This window comes from Macaca fascicularis, chromosome 16 (genome assembly GCF_037993035.2).
Source record: "Macaca fascicularis isolate 582-1 chromosome 16, T2T-MFA8v1.1".
Classification (NCBI taxonomy): domain Eukaryota; kingdom Metazoa; phylum Chordata; class Mammalia; order Primates; family Cercopithecidae; genus Macaca; species Macaca fascicularis.
The window spans coordinates 69,734,232-69,749,486 of NC_088390.1; the positions used below are offsets into that span (position 1 = coordinate 69,734,232).

At 38.9% G+C, this 15,255-nt stretch overlaps 1 protein-coding gene across 14 annotated transcripts in view; it reads left to right on the top strand.

Moving 5' to 3' along the window:
• TANC2 (tetratricopeptide repeat, ankyrin repeat and coiled-coil containing 2) overlaps window positions 1–15,255 on the top strand; it is a 440,902-nt gene that overhangs the window by 232,889 nt on the left and 192,758 nt on the right. For all 14 annotated transcript variants that reach the window (XM_015438693.3, XM_015438694.3, XM_015438695.3 and 11 more), the window contains one exon: window positions 14,834–15,097. In XM_015438693.3, the coding sequence (XP_015294179.2) occupies window positions 14,834–15,097 (264 nt within the window). The remainder of the gene's footprint in view (window positions 1–14,833; window positions 15,098–15,255) is intronic.

Genomic DNA, 15,255 nt, shown 5'->3' on the forward strand with positions numbered 1-15,255 from the left:
GAAAGAAGCCAGACACAAAAGGCCAAATATTATTTATTCCCTTCATAGTAGATATTTAGAATATGTAAATTTATAGAGACAAAATGCAGATTCGTGGTTGATCTGAGGGAGTGGGCATGATAGTAACTCCTTAATGGGTACGAGATTTTCTTTGGAACTAAATAGAGGTGATGGTTGCACAGCATTGGGAATGTACTAGATGCTACTGAATTTGTTCACTTTGATACAAGTGCACCCCAAAATTAGAGCTTAACCCAAGAAGGTTCTTGGCTTCTCTCAGGAAAGAATTCAAGAGTGAGCCAACAGTGAAAGAAAGCAGGTTTATTAGAGCAGTAGTGTATAGCAAAATGGTTGCTCCATAGAGAGACCAGGGCTATCCCATAGGCAGAGGAGCCCAGAGTAGCAGAGTACAGCAAAGTGGCTGCTCCACAGGCAGAGCAGCCCGGAGGAGCACAGCTGCAGTGTACAGCATCAGGAGCAGTCCGAAGCAGGAGCAGCAGCAGACACTGCTGCAGTGTAGATTGCTGGCTAGCTATAGCTATACCCACTCTTAATTTTATATATACATATATATACACACATATATATATGTGTATACATGTATGTATACATATACGTGTATATATACATGTATACACATATATATAATTAAGGGGCAGAGTATTAAGACTTTTCTAGAAAAGGAGCAAGGAGTTCCTGAAACCATATAAGGTAACTTTCAGGTCATTGCCATGGTGCATTGCCATGGCATTTGTAAATTGTCATGGCAGCAGTGGTATGTCTTTAATAACGAGCAGTCAGGGCAACCAGAGATCACATCATCACCATCTTCTGATTTTGGTCATTTTCTTTACTGCATCCTGTTTTTAATCATCAGGGTCATTACAGGTGGGTGCTGATCTCCTACCTCAACTTTAAAGTGGATAGTTTTATGTTATGTGTATTTTACCTCAGTGAAGCACACATATGTAGTTACCCTGACACATAGCCACAATTTTCTTTGGGTAAGAATCAGAGGAATATTTTACTACAGTGATTGCAAAGCCCTTACCCAGAGAGCTCCAACTTCCTATTCAATCCTAGACCAGTGAATTCTGGACTGTGAACTAATTTAGATCTGAAACCTAAGGGACTGCAGTTTTCCACTATGCCTGACGTTAGCCTCTTTTTTAAAAATAAAGTAAGCAGCATCCTAATCTATTCAACCGTCTTGCCACTAGAAACATTGTCATCTGTTAACCGTCACCACTGATACTTAGTCAAAGCACCCTGGTTGCTACTCTAGCCTTGCTGATTTTTTTTTTTTTTTTTTTTTTGAGATGGGGTCTCCCTCTGTCACCCAGGCTAGGGTGCAGTGGTATGATCTTGGCTCACTGCAGCCTCCACCTCCTGGGTTCAAGCAGTTCTTCCACCTCCGTCTCCCAAGTAGCTGGAATTACAGGGGCGCACCACCACACCCAGCTAATTTTTGCGTTTTTAGGAGAGACGAGGTTTCACCATGTTGGCCAGGCTGGTCTTGAACTCCTGACCTCAGGTGATCCACCCAAAGTGTTGGGATTACAGGTGTGAGCCACCCTGTCCATCCCAGCCTTGCTGATCTTTACCATAATATATCCTCCTTGCATCTGAGAATTACGTGCTGCCAACTGGCCTCTATCCTCACTGATATTAGAGACCCCAGTTCTATGATAGCATCTCCCTATTAACTGCAGTTAGAGAGGATGGTCACGTTCAGGCTTCTCAAAGATGTCAGTGTTCTCCACCACTGCCACCGGTACATTTCTTATTGCCTTAGTGAAAGGAGTGTCCATTAGGCCTCTAGCGACTGGAGAGAGGTCATGGTATCATTGGTCGTATGTGGTAGTCCCTTCTAACCTCCACCACCGTGAACCTTCTGACTCATTTCGCAGTACTGTGCCCAGGAAGTTCTAGCTGATCATCTCAAGCTGATGTCCTATAGGCAATCATCATATCCAAGTTTGAAGGAACCATCCTTGTATATATCTCCTTTCTCTCCGATGTCTTTCTTTCTCCCTGTTTTGTTCCATTTTAATTAGGACTTAAACATGGTCAAGTTTTTTTGCATCTTACTTTTATCTCCCTCTACCCTTCACAGACCCATTGAAAGAATTGTCCTCACCTTTTCTTAATTTCATCTTCCTCTCACTTTGTAACTATTGGCATTCCAATTTCTGTCTATACTACTCTACCCAGGGTATTCTTATCTAGATCACCTCCACATAGATCAAGCCAATAATGATTTTTAGTTCTCATTACAATTGATGTTTTCTGACGCAAGTTTCCTTTTTGAAACTCTTGCCTGACTTGCGCACACTCTCCTGGTTTTCCTCTTCTTTCTGGTTGTTCCTTCTTAGACTCCTATGCAGGCTCTTCTTGCTTTGCCTAATTGTGTTTCAACAGGTTTCATTTTAGGCCTTCCTCTCCCTCACTCTACAAACTTCTTAAGAGCTGGTAGTCTGCTCCTAAGGTTAATACCTTTGCCATCTGACTCTCTGTTCTCCTGAGCTGCAGTTTAATTATCTTACTGTCTACTGTACATCTTTATTTGAATGTCCCATAGACACTTCAAATTCTATATGTTTCCTGAGCTAAACTTATGTTCCTCTTAATCCTGCTTCTCTTCTTGTGTTCGCTAAGTAGATGGTACACCATCTAGCCATTTGCCCCAGCCAGAAATCAGGATATTATTCATGACTGTATTTTTACCTCATTCTTTACATCTAATCAAATTATCAAGTCCATTCATTCTTTTTCTCTCCTTTGTCATTTCTTAATACAGGTCAATATTTCTAACGTGGATTGCTATAAAACCTAACTTATCTTTTTGCCTTCAATCAGGTAATCCTCTGATACAGGAGATTCATGAATTTGGATTGCAGAAAAGATTACATTTTCATTTTTTTTCTATTTCTAATTGAAATTTAGAACTTCTATTTTGAATGTAGGTAACAAACCACAGACGCATTAGAAGTTTTTGTGACTTTGTCACCAATAGCTACCTCAGATATTTTCATGTTAATTGCAGATACCATAAAATATCACACTTATCACCACCCTTGAAAATATAGTAGTTAGACTTGCACTAGATCTTATTTAATGTTAATGAAATTCACAAATTACTGTGTCACAAGTCTATTTTTTATTATTTTGATTACTGTTTTTCAACATAACTGGTTTCTCCTGTTTTTGCATTTTATTTCATGCATTTAGAAATATTATGGAAAGAGTCTTTTTAGGCATCACCAGCCACCATAGGGGGCCTGTGGCAACACCTTGCTGTAATGTATTCTACTCACCAGAACCAAAGTAATCTTTCCAAAATGTAAGTTTAATTATGTCCCTCAAAAGCCTTTAATCATATGCCTCAGTTGCCCTTAGGATAAACAGGGATAAAACCTAATGCCTTTAATATGGTTGACGAGTTCCAGTCTGATCTAGACTCTGTCTCCTCTCGCCAGTGGTATGCTGTGGCCAGCTAGCACCAGCAAGATCCAGTTTTTAAGATTTTGGTAATTTTGTGAGTCAGTTGTTAAGTCATAGGTAGCTTGAAATCAGCCACCAAGTGTACATTTATACCATGGAGATAGCAAACACTGGAAATCAGAATTTTGTTTTGTTTTTGTCTTTTACTTTTAATTTAATTTTTTTTTTAATTTCCGGGATACACATGCAGGATGTGCAGGTCTTTTATGTAGGGAAATGTGTGCCATAGTAGCTTGCTCCACCTATCACCTAGGTATTAAGCCCCGCGTGTATTAGCTTATTTATCCTGATTCTGTTCCTCCCCTCACCTTCCTTCACAGGCCCCAGTGTGTGTTGTTCCCTCCTTGTGTCCATATATTCTCACTGTTCTGCTCCCACTTGTAAGTGAGAACATGCAGTGTTTGGTTTTCTATTCCTGCATTAGTTTGCTTAGTATAATGACTTTGAGCTGCATCCATGTCTCTACAAATGACATGATCTCATTCCTTTTTACAGCTGCATAGTATTCCATGGTGTATATGTACCACATTTTCTTTATCTAGTCTATCATTGATGGGCATTTGGGTTTATTCCATGTCTTTGCTGTTGTGAATAGTGTTGCAGTGAACATATGTGTGCATGTATCTTTATAATAGAATAATTTCTATTCCTTTGGGTATATACCCAGTAATAGGATTGCTGGGCCAGATAGTATTTCCAGTTCTAGGTTTTTGAGGAATTGCTACACTGTCTTCCACAATGGTTGAACTAATTTACATTCCCACCAATAGTGTAAAAGCATTCCTGTTTCTGCACAGCCTTGCCAGCATCTGTTGTTTCTTGACTTTTTAATCATCGCCAGACTGGCGTGAGATGTTATCTCCTTATGGTTTTGATTTGCATTTCTCTAATGGTCAATGATGTCGAGCTTTTTTCATATGTTTGTTGGCTGCATGAATGTCTTCTTTTGAGAAGTGTCTGTCTGTGTCCTTTGCCCACTTTTTAATAGGATTGTTTGTTTGTTTGTTTGTTTTAATTTGCTTAAGTTCCTTGTAGATTCTGGACATTAGACCTTTTTCAGATGGATAGATTGCAAAAACTTTCTCCCATTCTGTAGGTTGTCAATTCACTCTGATGGTAGTTTCTTTTGCTGTGCAAAAACTCTTTAATTTAGACCCCGTTTGTTAATGTTGGCTTTTATTGCAATTGCTTTTGATGTTTTTGTCATGAAATCTTTACCCGTGCCTATGTCTTGAATGGTATTACCTAGATTTTATTTTAGTGTTTTCATAGTTTTGGGTTTTACATTTAAGTCTTTAATCCATCTTGTTAATTTTTGTATAAGGTATAAGGAAGGGATCCAGTGTTAGTTTTCTGCATATGGCTAACCAGTTCTCCCAGCACCATTTGTTTGTTTGTTTGTTTGTTTATTTATTTTTATTTTATTTATTTATTTTTTTTTTTTAGACACAGTCTCGTTCTGTCACCCAGGCTGGAGTGCAGTGCTGCAGTCTCGGCTCACTGCAACCTCCACCTCCTAGATTTAAGCGATGCTCCTGCCTCAGCCTTCCAGGTAGCTGGAATTACAGGCACCACCATGCCCAGTTAATTTTTGTATTTTTAGTAGAGACCAGTTTCACTATGTTGGCCAGGCTGGTCTCAAACTCCTGATCTCAAGTGATCCTCCTGCCTCAGCCTCCCAAAGTGCTAGGATTACGGGTGTGAGCCACCATGCCCGGCCCCAGCACCATTTATTAAATAGGGAATCCTTTCCCCATTGCTTGTTTTTGTTAGGTTTGTCGAAGATCAGATGATTGTAGATGTGTGGTCTTCATTTGTGAGATCTCTATTCTGTTCCATGGTCTTTATGTCTGTTTTTGTACTAGTTCCATGTTGTTTTGGTTACTGTAGCCATCTAGTATAGTTTGAAGTCAGGTAGCATGATGTCTCCAGCTTTGTTCCTTTTGCTTAGGATTGCCTTGGCTATACGGACTCTTTGTTGGTTCCATATGAATTTTGAAGTAGTTTTTTCTAATTCTTTGAAGAATGTCAATGATAGTTTAATGGGAATGGGATTGAATCTGTAAATTACTTTGGGCAGTATGGCTATTTTCATGATATTGATTCTTCCTATCCATGAGCATGGAATGTTTTTCCATTTATTTGTGTCTTCTCTGATTTACTTGAGCAGTGGTTTGTAGTTCTCCTTGAAGAGGTCCTTCACTCCTCTTGTTAGCTGTGTTCCTAGGTATTTTATTCTCTTTGTAGCAATTGTGAATGGGAGTTTATTTGAGTTGGCTCTCTGCTTGTCTATTGTTGTTGTATAGGACTGCTTGTGATTTTTGCACATTAATTTTATATCCTGAGACCTTGCTGAAGTTGTTTATCAGCTTAAGAAGCTTTGGGGCTGAGATAATGGGATTTGCTAGATATAGGATCGTGTCATTTGCACAGACAGTTTGACTTCCTCTCTTCCTATTTGAATATGCTTTATTTCTTTCTCTTGCATGATTGCCCTGGCCAGAGCTTCTAATACTATGTTGAATAGGAGTAGTGAGAGAGGGCATCCTTGTCTTGTGCCGGTTTTCAAGGAAAATGCTTCCAGCTCTTCCCCATTCATTATTATATTGGCTGTGGGTTTGCATAAATGGTTCTTACTATTTTGAGATATGTTCCATCAGTAGCTAGTTTGAGAGTTTTCAACTTGAAGGGATGTTTAATTTTATGGAAGGCCTTTTCTTCATCTATTGAAATGACCATGTGATTTTTGTCTTTACTTCTCTTTGTGTTATGAATTACGTTTATGGTAATTTGCATATGTTGAACCAGCCTTACACCCCAGGGATGAAGCCAGCTTGGTCGTGTACGTTTTTTGATGTGCTGCTGGATTGGTTTGCCAGTATTTTTTGAGGATTTTTGCGTCGATATTCATCAGGGATATTGGGCTGAAGTTTTCTTTTTGTGTTGTATCCCTGCCAGGTTGTGGTATCAGGATGATGCTGGCCTCATAAAATGAGTCAGGGAGGAGTCCCTTCTTTTCAGTTGTTTGGAATAGTTTCAAAAGAAATGGTACCAGCACCTCTTTATAACTCTGACAGAATTCAGCTGTATATCCGTCTGGTCCTGGGCTTTTTTTGGTTGGTAGGCTATTTATTACTGCCTCAATTTCAGAACGTGTTACCGGTCTATTCAGGGATTCAGCGTCTTCCTGGTTCAGTCTTGGGAGGGTGTATGTGTCCAGGAATTCATCCATTTTTTTCTAGATTTTCTAGTTTATTTACATAGAGGTCTTTATAGTATTCTCTAATGATTGTTTTTTGTTTTGTTTTGTTTTGTTTTGTTTTTTGAGAAAGAGTCTCACTCTGTGTTGCCCAGGCTGGAGTGCACTGCTGTGATCTCGGCTCACTACAACCTCTACCCTCTGGGTTCAAGTGATTTTCGTGTCTCAGCCTCCTGAGTAGCTGGGATTACAGGTGTGTTCCACCATGCCCAGCTAATTTTTTTGTATTTTTAGCAGAGACTGGATTTTGCCATGTCGGCTAGCCTCGTCTCAAACTCCTGACCTCAAGTGATCCTCCGGCTTCAGCCTCCCAAAGTGCTGGGATTACCGTTGTGAGCCACCACACCTGGCCTGGTTGTTTGTATTTCTGTGGGGTCAGTGGTGATCCCTTTTATCATTTTTTTATTGTGTCTATTTGATTCTTCTCTCTTCTTTATTAGTCTAGTTAGCAGTCTATCCATTTTATTTATTTATTTATTTTTTCAAAAAAAACAGCTCCTGGATTTGTTGATTTTTTTTTTTTTTTTTTGAAGGGTTTTTTGTGTCTCTATCTCCCTCAGTTCTGCTGTAATCTTGGTTATTTCTTGTCTTCTGCTAGCTTTGGGGTTTGTTTGCTCTTGATTCCCTAGTTCTTTTAGTTATGATGTTAGGGTATCGATTTGAGATCTTTCCAGCTTTCGATGTGGGCATTTAGTGCTGTAAATTTCCCTCCTAACATTGCTTTAGCTGTGTCCCAGAGATTCTCGTACGTTGCCTCTTTGTTATCATTGGTTTCAAATAGCTTCTTAATTTCTGTCTTAATTTCTTTATTTACCCAGGAGTCGTTTGGGAGCAGGTTGTTCAATTTCCATGTAGTTGTGTGGTTTGGGGTGAGTTTCTTAATCTTGAGTTCTAATTTGATTGTGCTGTGGCCTGAGAGACTGTTTGTTATGATTTCAGCTCTTTTGCATTTCCTGAGGAGTGTTTGACTTCCATTTATGTGATCAGTTTTACAGTAAGTGCCAGGTAGTGCCAATAAGAATGTATATTCTGTTGTTTTTGGGTGGAGAGTTCTGTAGGTATATATCAGGTCCACTTTATCCAGAGCTGAGTTCAAGTCCTGACTCTGTTAATTTTCTGTCTTGATAATCTGTCTAATATTGACATTGGGTGTTAAAGTCTCCCACTATTATTGTGTAGGAGTCAAAGTCTCTTTGTAGGTCTCTAAGAACTTGTTTTATGAATCTGGGTGCTCCTGTATTGGGTGCATATATATTTAGGATAGTTAGCTCTTATTGTTGAATTGTCCCCTTTACCATCATGTAATGCCCTTCTTTGTCTTTTTTTTATCTTTGTTGGTTTAAAGTCTGTTTTGTCAGAGACTAGGATTGCAACCCCTGCTTTTTTCTGCTTTCCATTTGCTTGGTAAGTTTTGCTCCATCTCTTTATTTTGAGCCTATGTGTGTCTTTGCGTTTCAGATGGGTCTCTTGAATACAACATCCCAAGGGGTCTTTACCCAGCTTGCCACTCTGTGTCTTTTAATTGGGCCATTTAGCCCATTTACATTTAAGGTTAATATTGCTATGTGTGAATTTGATCCTGTCATCATGATGCTAGCTGGTTATTTTGCAGACTTGTTCATGTAGTTGCTTCATAGCATTATTAGTCTTTGTACTTCAGTGTGTTTTTATAGTGGCTGGTAACATTTTTTCCTTCCCATATTTAGTGCTTCCTTCAGGAGCTCTTGCAAGGCAGGCCTGGTGGTGACAAATTCCTGTAGCATTTGCTTGTCTGAAAAGGATTTTATTTCTCCTTTGCTTATGAAGCTTAATTTGGCCAGATATGAACTTCTGGATTGCAAATTCTTTTTTAAGAATGTTGAGTATTGGTCCTGAATCTCTTCTGGTTTGTAGGTTTTCTGCTGAGAAGTCCACTGTAAGTCTGATGGGTTTCCCTTTATAGGTGACCTGGCCTTTCTCTCTGGCTGCCCTTAATGTATTTTTCTTCATTTTGAGCTTGAGGAATCTGATGATTATGCGTCTTGGGGTTGATCTTCTCATGGAGTATCTTACTGTGGTTCTCTGTATTTACTGAATTCGAATGTTAGCTTGTCTTGTTAGGTTGGGGAAGTTCTCCTGGATGATGTCCTGAAGTATGTTTTCCAACTTGGTTCCATTCTTCCTGTCTCTTTCAGGTACCCTAGTCAGTCATAGGTTTGGTCTTTTTACATAATCCCATAGTTCCTGGAGATTTTGTTCATTCCTTTTCATCTTTTTTTCTCTAATCTTGTCTGCCTGTCTTGTTTCAGCAAGTTAGTCTTCAGGCTCTGAAATTCTTTCCTCCACTTGGTCTATTTGGCTGTTGATACTTGTGGTTACATTGTGAAGTTCTTGTGTCGTGCTTTTCAGCTCTATCAGGTCATTCATGGTCCTGTCTCAACTGGTTATTCTGGTTAACAGCTCGTATAGTGTTTTATCGTGGTTATCAGCTTCTTTGCTTTGGGTTAGAACATGCTCCTTTAGCTCTGTGAAGTTCATTATTACCCACCTTCTGAAGCCTACTTCTGTCAATTCATCCATCTCAGCCTCCGCCCAGTTCTGTGCCCTTTGCTGGAGAGATATTGCAATCATTTGGAGGAGAAGAGCACTCTGGCTTTTTCAGTTTTCAGCATGTTTTCATTGATTCTTTCTCATCTTCGTGAGTTTATCTAGCTTCAGTCTTTGAGGCTGCAGAACTTTGGATGGGGTTTTTGTGGGGATGTTTTTTGTTGATGCTGTTGTTGTTGCTTTCTGTTATTTTTCTTTTAACAGTCCCTTTCCATAGGACTGCTGCAGTTTGTTGGGGGTCCATCCAGTCCTATTCACCTGGGTCCCTCCTGCAACTGGAGGTGTCACCAGTGGAGGCTGCAGAACAGCAAAGATGGCTGCCTGCTTCTTCCTCTGGGAGCTCCATCCCAGAGGGGCACCGACCTGATGCCAGCGGGAACCCTCCTATATAGGGTGTCTGGCGACCCCTGTTGGGGTTTCTCACCCAGTCAGGAGGCACGGGATCAGGGACCTGGTTGACGAAGCACTCTGGCTGCCCCTTGGGCAGAGGGGGTGCACTGCACTGGGGGGAATCCCACTTGTCTGGACTACCCAGATTCCTCAGAGCCAGCAGGGAGAAAGACTAAGTCCACTGATCAGTGGAGACTGCGGCGGCAACTGCGGCCATCTCTCCTTCCGGGGGCTCCATCCCAGGGAGATCAGAGTTCTGTTCGTAAACCCCTGGCTGGAGTTACTGAAATTCCCACAGGGAAGGCCCAATCAGTGAGGAGGGATGGGTCAAGGTCTGGCCTAAAAAGGCAGTCTGGTCACAGTCTGCCACAGCTGCTGTGCTGCACTGTGGGGAATTCTTCCTGGGTCTAAACCGCCCAGTCTCCCTGGCACCAGTAGGGGAAAAACAGCAGACTGGAGCTGCAGTGATGGCTGCTGCCTCTCTTCCCAGGAGCTCAGTCATCTTAGGCAGGAGGCAGCCACAGTCATGATGGCCACCCCTCCCCCTGGGAACTCGGTAGTCTTGGGCAATTTCCAGCCAAGAGGCCGCCGAGAATCTGCACAGCTCTGTGCTTGGGACCGAAACCCTGGTGGTGTGTGTGGGCCCACAAGGGGGATCTCCTGATCTGTGGGTTGCACAGATCCATGGAAAAAGCATGGCTTCTTGGGCAGGGTAACACAATCACTCACTACCACCTCCCTTGGCTGGGGGTGGGAACTCCCCTTGCCCCGTGTGGCTCCTGAGTGGGCCATGGCTCCACCCTGCTTTTTCCTTGCTCTCCATGGCACATGCCAACTGCCTAGTCAGTCCCAATAAGAGAACCTGGATACCTCAGTTGCCAGTGCAGGATTCACTCACCATTTTCATTCTTCTCTGTGGGAGCTTCCAACTGCAGATATTTCTGGTCAGCCGTCTTGGCCCCTCCGGCCTGTTGCTGTGTTTTAGAGAGCCAAGTTGTTAAACCTGTATCAGCACACCACTGGCCCCAACCCACCTCCAAAGTTCTAGTCTTTTGAATTTACTTAATTCTTAAGAACTTTGCTGTGCCCTTGCGAATGTTTTTGTCTTTGGATAAACCATTGTTTTTTCATCTTCACCTGACCAACTCAGCTTAATTGACAAGAGTATTCTCTAGCCCTCAAGTTTGGGTTAGATTTGTGTCTCCTTTCTCATAAAGCAAACCTCTTTTTCCAATGGGTAAAGTAAGATAAAGTAAATTAAGTAAAGATAAAAGACCAAATTTAGGTGAATATAAAGTTGTTATCTGGAATGACTGGGAGTTGGGTAAGTATTGCAAGAACTTTTACTGAAGTCCTTGACTGTTATTGAAGGTGCAGTGTTCTCAAGAGCTAATATTCAGTACCTGTTTAATTGTTTGGCAGTATCCTAAAATATTATAGAAAGCCTGATTTATCTCTTCCACCTATTCCCCTATGGCAAATATAAAGCCTTTTCCACATTAAAAGAGTACAATACTATATTCCTAGCAGGCATAAACACTTCACCAGTACTGAATCCATTCTTCAGAGCTTAGCTTATGTGTCTTTAAATACTATGTCCTCTCATCACATTTTTTCCCCAAAAGTAGGCAGTTTCTTGGCTTAAATAATTTCCCAGGTAAAACATACACCTATCAATGGTGGAAATATTTTTAATGTAAGTACTAGAGAAAAAAATGCCCTGAAGAATGAGGCCAGTTATTTTTGTTCTGATATTTCATTGTTAATGTCTGCAGTGTCCTCCCACACTAAGGGTCTCCTGAATGTTCACTGAGTGCTATTTTCCTATGATTTTTCTAGATAACAGCAGGGCTTTAGCCTTTCTGCTTTCCTTTTTTCTCTCTCTCCTTTCATCATGTGGGTATTACAGAGCTGGGCTCTAAAAGGTTTTTTTTAATTTAAATATGAAAAAAACCCTTATAGTTTCTATTATTCAGAAAAGTACAGTGTAGTAAAGGAGGCAGGGTGCATCTACAAAAGAGTTAAGTAACAATAAAAGGTAGTAAATGTTTAAGATTCCAAATAATTAGTTGCCTGTGAGACTACTTGTTAGCTGTATAAGTGGGCAAGATGCCTAATCTCTCTAAGCATCGGTTTGGTTTCCTCATCTGCGTAATGGAGATAGTAATATCAGTCCTGCTGGGAGTGTTCTGTTGATAATCAAATGAGATACTGTATGTTTGTACAATTTAAAGGTTATAAAGTGATAAATATGAATTTATTATGATTACTAGTATTAACGTTTATGATCTAATACAGAAGAAAGAACATCCTGCTTAAAATATATATGAGCTTTTTCTGGGGTGATATTTCTTTACCAGTTACCAAAAAAATCACTTTGACCTTTGGGTTGTTAGACCCCTGGAATTACTTTTCAATTCTTAATTTGTTTTCCATGTTCTTCCTTTGGAAATATTTTCTGAGTTTCAGAAACTGTTTTCCTTTGTTTTTCAGATTTGCTACCACATACTATCCTTGGTTTTTTGTCCCCAAAGACCAGCCAAAATGTAGGAATATAATTTTCTCTGCTTTCTTTTTGTTAGCTGTCTCTCCAAAATGAGCATAGGTTGTCTATTTTTTAAGGTTTTACAACTAATCACTAAAGGGGAAATAGAGTGTAATGAATATGGGAACTTATCTTCCAAAATCTTACACGGTTTCCAAAGGGTTCTGTGATATTTCTGATTTCCTTTCTCAGGTGGGGCCCAAAAGCACATACCTTCATCTCTCTTTTAATTCTTAAGTTTATAAAATTTTCCCTCTTCCCACTTCTCTACCTTTTTCTAGTTTACCTAGATTTCTTCTTCCTTGGTCTTTTATTTTTTGTAACAACAAAGTCGGTTTTTCTTTCTTAGAGAGAAATTTCGGTCATCCTTTGTAATTCATCTTCTTCCCTTGTTATTAGAAAATCCAGAACTCCATTTAAATTTGCAGAGAGAGAACCTCACTAAAAAGGACTGTGGAAAGTACCTCATGAACTTAGGTCTCTTCTTTTGGCAATAGGTACATTCAAAATACAAGAAGAGAAAATGAACTAACATATAAAAACTCCTCTGGGGTGGTATCTTTCATTCTTGTTTTATAATTATTGGTAAAAAATTATCATCTAGATGTTAATGTTTTTAATCCTTTCATTTCTAGAGTTAATTAAAATTTTTCTATTTGTGTACAATTAGTGGTAAGACTATATAAAATTCAAGACTTTTCAGTTTATTTTATTAAGGTACTGAAATCCATAAAGTTAGAACTATAGCCATCTGTACAAGAAGAGCCTGTTACTGCTTACTTATTTGGGCGGGTTCTGTCTCTTATATTAGTTCTTACTTAGGGACTGCTTATTTTATTCTAATTCTTTGTTACATATTAGAAGCAAGGAAATACATTTAAATGAGGAAAAGAACAGAATAAAAAGAATATAGAGATCTTTCAGGGACCTCTGAGTCTCTCCAGCAATCTGTGAAGATTATATAAATTCCCTTTTGATGAAATTCTGAAAATTTTACCACTAATAGGCCCGAGCTGTAGGTCCTCTAGGACTGATACATGAATTTTTTTAGTTTATTGATACAGAGTTTTTGAAATATGTGAGAGATGACTGTATTTTGGTTTCAGTTATTCATACATCATGATAGAAGTGAAATGATCATAAGTAACTTTTAAAAATAATGTTACTAAATATTATCTAGTCATGAATTTACATAATCATAAACAGATTAATCTCTACTTTAGATTTTCTTTTAAATTCACTCTTTAAATTTTATAAATCAGTGAAGTACAAGGCAGTTTTGTTACATGCATAAATTGCGTAGTGGTGAAGTCCAAGTTTTTAGGACATTCATCACCCAAATAATGTGCATTGAACCCATTAAGTAATTACTCATCCACCTTTCCCCCACCCTGTAACCCTTCAGAGGCTCCATTGTCTGTCATTCCATTTTCTACTTCAATATGTGCACTTTTTTTAGCACCCACCTGTGAGTGAGAACATGGAATATTTGTCTTTCTACATCTAACTTGTTTCATTTAAGATAATGATTTCTAGTTCCATCCATGTTGCTACAAAAGACATTTCATTCTCTTTATGGCTGAATAATATTCCATTGTGTGCATATACCACATTTTCTTTATCCATTCATCTGTTGATGAACATGTAGGTTTTCCATATCTTTGCTATTGTAAATAGTGCTGTGGTAAACATTAAAGTGCAGATATCTTTTTGACATATGGATTTCTTTTCCTTTGGGTAGATACCTAGTAGTGGAATTGCTGGATTAAATGGTAGTTCTATTTTTAGTTATTTGAGAAATCTCTATATTTTCCTTAATGGTTGTACTAATTTATATTCCCACCAACAGTGTATATGAGAGTTCTCTGCATCCTCACTGTCTGTGATTTTTTGATTTTTTAATAGTAGCCATTCTGACTGGTATAAGATGGTGGTTTTAATTTGCATTTCTCTGATGATTACTAATATTGAGAAATTTTTTGTGTGTACATGGCCATTTCTATATCTTTTGGAAAATTTCTGTTTATGTCCTTTGCTTACTTTTTAATGGGATTATTTGTGAAGTTTTTGTTGAGTTGTTTGAGTTCCTTGTATATTCTTAATGTTAGTCCTGTCAGATGTATAGTTTGCATATATTTTCTCCCATTCTGCAAGTTGTCTTTTCCCTGGGCTGATGATTTCTTTGGCTGTGAGAAGCTTTTTAGTTTTAGTTGCATTTGTCTATTTTTGTTTTTGTTGCCTGTGCTTTTGAAGTCCTAGTCATAATTTCTTTACCTCAACCAATGTCCAGAAAAGTTTCTGTAGGTTTTCTTCTAGTATTTTTAGTTTCCAGTCTTAGGATTAAGTCTTTAGTGTATCTTGAGTTGATTTTTGCATATGGTGAGAGATAGGGGTCCAGTTTCATTCCCCTGCATATGGCAGTCCAGTTTTTCTGCACCATTTTTTGAAAATGGCGTCCTTTCCCCAATGTATGTTTTTATCAACTTTGTCAAAGATTAATAACTGTATGTATGTGGCTTTATTAAATTCATTTTACTCTTTTTTTCCAGCTACATTAACAAGCTATTCTGAAAATGTGGAACGCACAAAATATGCTGGGGAAAGCAGTAAAGAATTAGGATCTGGAGGAAACATAAAACCTTGGCAATCTCAAAAATCCAGCATGGACTCCTGTTTGTATCGAGTAGATGAAAATATGACTGCTTCCACCTATAGTCTGAATAAGATCCCAGAGAGAAATTTGGAAACAGTGTTATCTCAATCAGTACAGTCTATTCCTTTGTATCTCATGCCAAGGCCAAATTCAGTAGCAGGTAAGTTTTTGTTGTTGTTGTTAAATAATCAGTATTTACTCCAGTATATATTGAAATGAAAATAAATCCTACTCTGACAGTATTTAAATTTTCCATTCATCTTTTTTGACTAAGCTGTTCTTTTGTATTAGGGTAATGTACATGTATATATTATTTGA